Source organism: Gigantopelta aegis, chromosome 8 (assembly GCF_016097555.1).
Source record: "Gigantopelta aegis isolate Gae_Host chromosome 8, Gae_host_genome, whole genome shotgun sequence".
Lineage (NCBI taxonomy): Eukaryota > Metazoa > Mollusca > Gastropoda > Neomphalida > Peltospiridae > Gigantopelta > Gigantopelta aegis.
The window spans coordinates 7533403-7541805 of NC_054706.1; the positions used below are offsets into that span (position 1 = coordinate 7533403).

General features: G+C 36.9%; 1 protein-coding gene across 1 annotated transcript in view; it reads right to left on the minus strand.

Moving 5' to 3' along the window:
- Window positions 1-1008: 1008 nt before the first annotated feature.
- The window catches only part of LOC121378697 (interferon-induced protein 44-like), a 26565-nt gene continuing 19170 nt past the window's right edge, over window positions 1009-8403 (minus strand). Inside the window, exons 3-4 of the mRNA XM_041506980.1 lie at window positions 7401-7534; window positions 1009-2536 (exon numbers count right to left, since the gene is read on the minus strand). Of these exons, the coding sequence (XP_041362914.1) occupies window positions 2110-2536; window positions 7401-7534 (561 nt within the window). The 3' untranslated portion in view covers window positions 1009-2109. The remainder of the gene's footprint in view (window positions 2537-7400; window positions 7535-8403) is intronic.

Consider the following 8403-nt stretch of genomic DNA (forward strand, 5'->3'; position numbering starts at 1 on the left):
ACCTTTCGATGTCAAGTTCCTCTCATTTGAAGTAACTTGTGCTAATGAATGATGAAGTGAAGTTTGTCAAGTATGCACACACATCGTCAACACGTTCAATTTACACCTTTTTCACTTTTGTTGCGGAGATGAATTCAGACAGTCGCCATTCATATTAGTCCAAAACTGGCTGCACTACAAAAACTTGTTGATCACTAGTCAGAGAAAATCTTTCCAGTGTGGCCTTTAAACTCTTAAGATCAACTGCATTATGCTGAAGCAGCACCTGTGCTTATAAAACTTTTAAGAGTCCAGACTCGATCTCTAATGACGTCACACACATACAGTTTGTATGACGTTGCCATGACATTAATGAGTCTCGACTCTAAAAGTTTTATAAGCAGCAGACCGGAAGTGACAAACCAATTTCCTTGTAGACCAGCGTGTGGTTGTTTTAGGTTCCATTAGACCAAATCAATTCCTATTGCCGATAATGTTAACGTTTACTAATAAAACTGATATAAGCAGCGTTTCAACACACCCAGAAAGTACAGCAATAGAAAGTGTGGCACCTCACATCTAATTTAGCTGCAAGAAAATGGGGGGGTCACCTATCATTTAAGAGATTTAATTTATGTTTTTAATAGAAATGTCATTTTTGCTGAAAATTGCAGTTCCATTTTTGGGGGTACCCTGCATTAGTTTCAACCTCTGGTATATACTGCATAACAACTGTATAACAAATAAAAGTGTATTTATTTATTGTCACTGGATAATAGTATTTGCACAAATAGTCAATGTCACATATTACTACCAATCACGCCCACAGCTGCTTTTACTCCGTAAATATTTGACAGTGCACGTCGAACTTTGATACGGTACTCTCTTCTTTGGTACTATGCAACCTTTAGTGTACCACCAAATCTACATGTATTTTATTATGGGGAAAGAAAAAAGTAAAAGTTTGATATAAACTATCATGATCATTTGTCATAATTCATCGAAAGCACCAAATACATAACTGTAGAATTAAATGAATATTCAGTTTATTTTTCCATAAAATTATTAACATTGTATAGAAAAGAAATACACAAACAGAATCTAAAAGCGTTTAATTGAAGATGTTAAATCTTTGACATTATGAACACTAACTGATGGATGTAACATTGGTGTTAATGGATTCAACACAACACAAGTCCAGTAAGTCAATGCAACTGCGACAGATTCAGAATTGTGTTAAAGCAATTAAAATACTAGAGCACTATCACTACAATGAGAATAATAATACACTATATTGCCTACACTAACAATTAAAATAATAATACACTTTATTACCTACACTAACAATTAAAATAATAATACACTATATTACCTACACTAACAATTAAAATAATAATACACTTTATTGCCTACACTAACAATTAAAATAATAATACACTATATTGCCTATACACTAACAATTAAAATAATAACACACTATATTGCCTACACTAACAATTAGAATAATAACACACTATATTGCCTATACTAACAATTAGAATAATAACACACTATATTGCCTATACTAACAATTAAAATAATAGCACACTATATTGCCTAAACTTAAGTCTGATACAAATACATGCAAATCAACCAGTGATGTTGCAAAAATTAAAATCTAGACTACTAGACAACTCACAGCAACAACAATTAAATTTAAAACACCTAATCACTAACTCACAAAATTCTATTGTTAATGTTAATCATTTATAATTAAGCCCCACTCTCCAGTTCAAACTTCTCTCCAACTGTTTTAAAATGCTATAAATAGACACATCTAATAACAGTAACCATGTGTTCATGTCATGTGAAACATGCTGGCATGTACAGAAAATGCAAAAGCTACCCAAACGTAAGCATCTATAGAAGACTTTAGCATCTAATTCACAAACCTACAATAACAAACACCTCAAGATATTGTAAACACAGACATTGCAAATATCTCTACATACAAATAAGGCAGACACCTACAGTAAATACAAACACCTACATACATTGCAGACACCTGTTTGAATAGACATTGCACCTTAATGTATCAAAGTAGTCATCAGTAAAACACGTCTGTTGATGTCAGTCAATCTTTACATTCTATCAATGTGTTTCAAAGTAGTCCTCCAAATAGTCGTCAGCGAAACACAACATCTGTTTGATTCCAATCAAACAAGGAAGATCGATTTTATCATTCAACTCTATTTCCTTTTCGTAATTCTGTACCGGAAACACATGACAACGAGGGAGTGCCACGAGACCAGAAACTGATTCAACCGCTTCACCGACAGCATCACTGAAAAATATCTTGGCAGCGTCTTCGCTCACCTCGGGACAAAGTTTGTCCACCTTCGTGAGAAGAACCACCTGAGGAATACCTGTCGAGACAAATAACCTGCAGTCAGTGTGATATATCGATGTCTGGTCATTACTGTACAAATAACCTGCCGTTAGTGTGATATATTGATGTCTGGTCATTACTGTACAAATAACCGTGCAGTCAGTGTGATATATTGATGTCTGGTCATTACTGTACAAATAACCTGCAGTCTGTGTGATACATTGATGTCTGGTCAGTGTGATATATCGATGTCTGGTCATTACTGTACAAATAACCTGCAGTCAGTGTGATATATTGATGTCTGGTCATTACTGTACAAATAACCTGCAGTCTGTGTGATATATTGATGTCTGGTCATTACTGTACAAATAACCTGCCGTTAGTGTGATATATTGATGTCTGGTCATTACTGTACAAATAACCTGCAGTCTGTGTGATATATTGATGTCTGGTCATTACTGTACAAATAACCTACCGTTAGTGTGATATATTGATGTCTGGTCATTACTGTACAAATAACCTGCAGTCAGTGTGATATATTGATGTCTGGTCATTACTGTACAAATAACCTGCAGTCAGTGTGATATATTGATGTCTGGTCATTACTGTACAAATAACCTGCATTACTGTCAAATAACCTGTGTGATATATTGATGTCTGGTCATTACTGTACAAATAACCTGCAGTCTCTGGTCATTACTGTACAAATAACCTGCAGTCTGTGTGATATATTGATGTCTGGTCATTACTGTACAAATAACCTGCAGTCTGTGTGATATATTGATGTCTGGTCATTACTGTACAAATAACCTGCAGTCTGTGTGATATATTGATGTCTGGTCATTACTGTACAAATAACCTGCAGTCTGTGTGATATATTGATGTCTGGTCATTACTGTACAAATAACCTGCAGTCTGTGTGATATATTGATGTCTGGTCATTACTGTACAAATAACCTGCAGTCTGTGTGATATATTGATGTCTGGTCATTACTGTACAAATAACCTGCAGTGTCTGGTCATTACTGTGTGATATATTGATGTCTGGTCATTACTGTACAAATAACCTGCCGTTAGTGTGATATATTGATGTCTGGTCATTACTGTACAAATAACCTGCAGTCTGTGTGATGTCTATTACTGTACAAATAACCTGATGTCTGGTCATTACTGTACAAATAACCTGCAGTCTGTGTGATATATTGATGTCTGGTCATTACTGTACAAATAACCTGCAGTCTGTGTGATATATTGATGTCTGGTCATTACTGTACAAATAACCTGCAGTCTGTGTGATATATTGATGTCTGGTCATTACTGTACAAATAACCTGCAGTCTGTGTGATATATTGATGTCTGGTCATTACTGTACATATAACCTGCAGTCTGTGTGATATATTGATGTCTGGTCATTACTGTACAAATAACCTGCAGTCTGTGTGATACATTGATGTCTGGTCAGTGTGATATATCGATGTCTGGTCATTACTGTACAAATAACCTGCCGTTAGTGTGATATATTGATGTCTGGTCATTACTGTACAAATAACCTGCAGTCTGTGTGATATATTGATGTCTGGTCATTACTGTACAAATAACCTGCAGTCTGTGTGATATATTGATGTCTGGTCATTACTGTACAAATAACCTGCAGTCTGTGTGATATATTGATGTCTGGTCATTACTGTACAAATAACCTGCAGTCTGTGTGATATATTGATGTCTGGTCATTACTGTACAAATAACCTGCCGTCTGTGTGATATATTGATGTCTGGTCATTACTGTACAAATAACCTGCCGTTAGTGTGATATATTGATGTCTGGTCATTACTGTACAAATAACCTGATATATATTGATGTCTGGTCATTACTGTACAAATAACCTGCAGTCTGTGTGATATATTGATGTCTGGTCATTACTGTACAATAACCTGCATATACCTGGTCATTACTGTACAAATAACCTGCAGTCAGTGTGATATATTGATGTCTGGTCATTACTGTACAAATAACCTGCAGTCTGTGTGATATATTGATGTCTGGTCATTACTGTACAAATAACCTGCAGTCTGTGTGATATATTGATGTCTGGTCATTACTGTACAAATAACCTGCAGTCTGTGTGATATATTGATGTCTGGTCATTACTGTACAAATAACCTGCAGTCTGTGTGATATATTGATGTCTGGTCATTACTGTACAAATAACCTGCAGTCTGTGTGATATATTGATGTCTGGTCATTACTGTACAAATAACCTGCAGTCTGTGTGATACATTGATGTCTGGTCAGTGTGATATATCGATGTCTGGTCATTACTGTACAAATAACCTGCAGTCTGTGTGATATATTGATGTCTGGTCATTACTGTACAAATAACCTGCAGTCTGTGTGATATATTGATGTCTGGTCATTACTGTACAAATAACCTGCCGTTAGTGTGATATATTGATGTCTGGTCATTACTGTACAAATAACCTGCCGTTAGTGTGATATATTGATGTCTGGTCATTACTGTACAAATAACCTGCAGTCTGTGTGATATATTGATGTCTGGTCATTACTGTACAAATAACCTGCAGTCTGTGTGATATATTGATGTCTGGTCATTACTGTACAAATAACCTGCAGTCTGTGTGATATATTGATGTCTGGTCATTACTGTACAAATAACCTGCAGTCTGTGTGATATATTGATGTCTGGTCATTACTGTACAAATAACCTGCCGTCTGGTGTGATATATTGATGTCTGGTCATTACTGTACAAATAACCTGCCGTTAGTGTGATATATTGATGTCTGGTCATTACTGTACAAATAACCTGCAGTCTGTGTGATATATTGATGTCTGGTCATTACTGTACAAATAACCTGCAGTCTGTGTGATATATTGATGTCTGGTCATTACTGTACAAATAACCTGCAGTCTGTGTGATATATTGATGATTACTGTCTGTCTGTGTGATATATTATGTCTGGTCACAAATAACCTGCAGTCTGTGTGATATATTGTGTCTGATACAAATATTGTGATGTGTCTGGTCATTACTGTACAAATAACCTGCAGTCTGTGTGATATATTGATGTCTGGTCATTACTGTACAAATAACCTGCAGTCTGTGTGATATATTGATGTCTGGTCATTACTGTACAAATAACCTGCCGTTAGTGTGATATATTGATGTCTGGTCATTACTGTACAAATAACCTGCCGTTAGTGTGATATATTGATGTCTGGTCATTACTGTACAAATAACCTGCCGTCTGTGTGATATATTGATGTCTGGTCATTACTGTACAAATAACCTGCAGTCTGTGTGATATATTGATGTCTGGTCATTACTGTACAAATAACCTGCAGTTAGTGTGATATATTGATGTCTGGTCATTACTGTACAAATAACCTGCAGTCTGTGTGATATATTGATGTCTGGTCATTACTGTACAAATAACCTGCAGTCTGTGTGATACATTGATGTCTGGTCAGTGTGATATATCGATGTCTGGTCATTACTGTACAAATAACCTGCAGTCTGTGTGATACATTGATGTCTGGTCAGTGTGATATATTGATGTCTGGTCATTACTGTACAAATAACCTGCCGTTAGTGTGATATATTGATGTCTGGTCATTACTGTACAAATAACCTGCAGTCTGTGTGATATATTGATGTCTGGTCATTACTGTACAAATAACCTGCAGTTAGTGTGATATATTGATGTCTGGTCATTACTGTACAAATAACCTGCAGTCTGTGTGATATATTGATGTCTGGTCATTACTGTACAAATAACCTGCAGTCTGTGTGATATATTGATGTCTGGTCATTACTGTACAAATAACCTATCGGTCATTAGTGTGTGTGATATATTGATGTCTGGTCATTACTGTACAAATAACCTGCAGTCTGTGTGATATATTGATGTCTGGTCATTACTGTACAAATAACCTGCAGTCTGTGTGATATATTGATGTCTGGTCATTACTGTACAAATAACCTGCAGTCTGTGTGATATATTGATGTCTGGTCATTACTGTACAAATAACCTGCAGTCTGTGTGATATATTGATGTCTGGTCAGTGTGATATATCGATGTCTGGTCATTACTGTACAAATAACCTGCAGTCTGTGTGATATATTGATGTCTGGTCATTACTGTACAAATAACCTGCAGTCTGTGTGATATATTGATGTCTGGTCATTACTGTACAAATAACCTGCCGTCTGTGTGATATATTGATGTCTGGTCATTACTGTACAAATAACCTACCGTTAGTGTGATATATTGATGTCTGGTCATTACTGTACAAATAACCTGCAGTCTGTGTGATATATTGATGTCTGGTCATTACTGTACAAATAACCTGCTGGTCATTACTGTACAAATAACCTACCGTTAGTGTGATATATTGATGTCTGGTCATTACTGTACAAATAACCTGCAGTCTGTGTGATATATTGATGTCTGGTCATTACTGTACAAATAACCTGCCGTCTGTGTGATATATTGATGTCTGGTCATTACTGTACAAATAACCTGCAGTCTGTGTGATATATTGATGTCTGGTCATTACTGTACAAATAACCTGCAGTCTGTGTGATATATTGATGTCTGGTCATTACTGTACAAATAACCTGCAGTCTGTGTGATATATTGATGTCTGGTCATTACTGTACAAATAACCTGCAGTCTGTGTGATATATTGATGTCTGGTCATTACTGTACAAATAACCTGCAGTCTGTGTGATATATGTCTGGTCATTACTGTCTGGTCATTATGTCTGGTCATTACTGTACAAATAACCTGCAGTCAGTGTGATATATTGATGTCTGGTCATTACTGTACAAATAACCTGCCGTCTGTGTGATATATTGATGTCTGGTCATTACTGTACAAATAACCTGCAGTCTGTGTGATATATTGATGTCTGGTCATTACTGTACAAATAACCTGCAGTCTGTGTGATATATTGATGTCTGGTCATTACTGTACAAATAACCTACCGTTAGTGTGATATATTGATGTCTGGTCATTACTGTACAAATAACCTGCAGTGTTTGTCTGGAAACACGTCCAGGGTACAGCTGTCCATCACAAAGGCGATGCAGTGGATTTTGTCGCCCACCGTTGGACTCTTGTTATACCCATGACTGTCTGGTGTTATTGACAGGGATGGGTTAAACTAGACAAAAAAAAACCAAGCAAACATTTATAATTAAAACATAATAATAATGATGATTTGAGGTGTGCATAAGTAGGGTTGGGCGAATTGTGACATTTTTTGTTGTCTACCTACAACCGTTACTACAGGTGTTGTTCATTGTTTGTTAAGCTTTCAAAGAGGCGCGATTATTTCATAATACTTTCTGTGGTGTCCTAATTACTGGAAAACTGCCGCCATTGTTAAAAGGTGACCACTGGCAGACAGAAGGGAGACACCACAGCATCGTAAAGGTCTAAAATTAACGAGCTACTCTCGATTCACTAATATCAAAACCTATATTAGCTCGGCCATTTACCTTTCGCCCGAACGTTCAAAATTGCGCCAAATTCCCTCAATCAAAATTGCGCACCCTTTTCTCTTTGGCATTTAACTGCTCCATTCAAATTCCATAGCACCACCACCACCCCCACCCGCCTGCTACTGATTTGATGGGGCTGCTGGTACTCCCTTGCACCTGCCAGTGCAGGCAGTCCTCCTCTCCCCTCCCCCCACCTTTCCTGTCATGGACGGAGGAGCCAGCCAAGGCCGGCTCTTGTGCCCACGACAGGCGTGCGCTACAACAGCTTATTCTGAATGTGCACGTAAAACCCTATGACATGACATGACAAGACAGTAGGTATGATTGCATGGTGATGTAGACAGTATAGGGGCAAGATCGCGCACCTGTGTAGACAGAGCTAATTACTACATGAAAGGTTATTTTGTTCTTGAATTTGCATCCGAAGTCCGGAATAGAAGGCATGCGGTGTCAACAAATTTTTTGTTTTCTAATAAATTAATAGTAGCTGAACAGGACTTTAAAACTGTGCTGGTTTACATGTAATGCC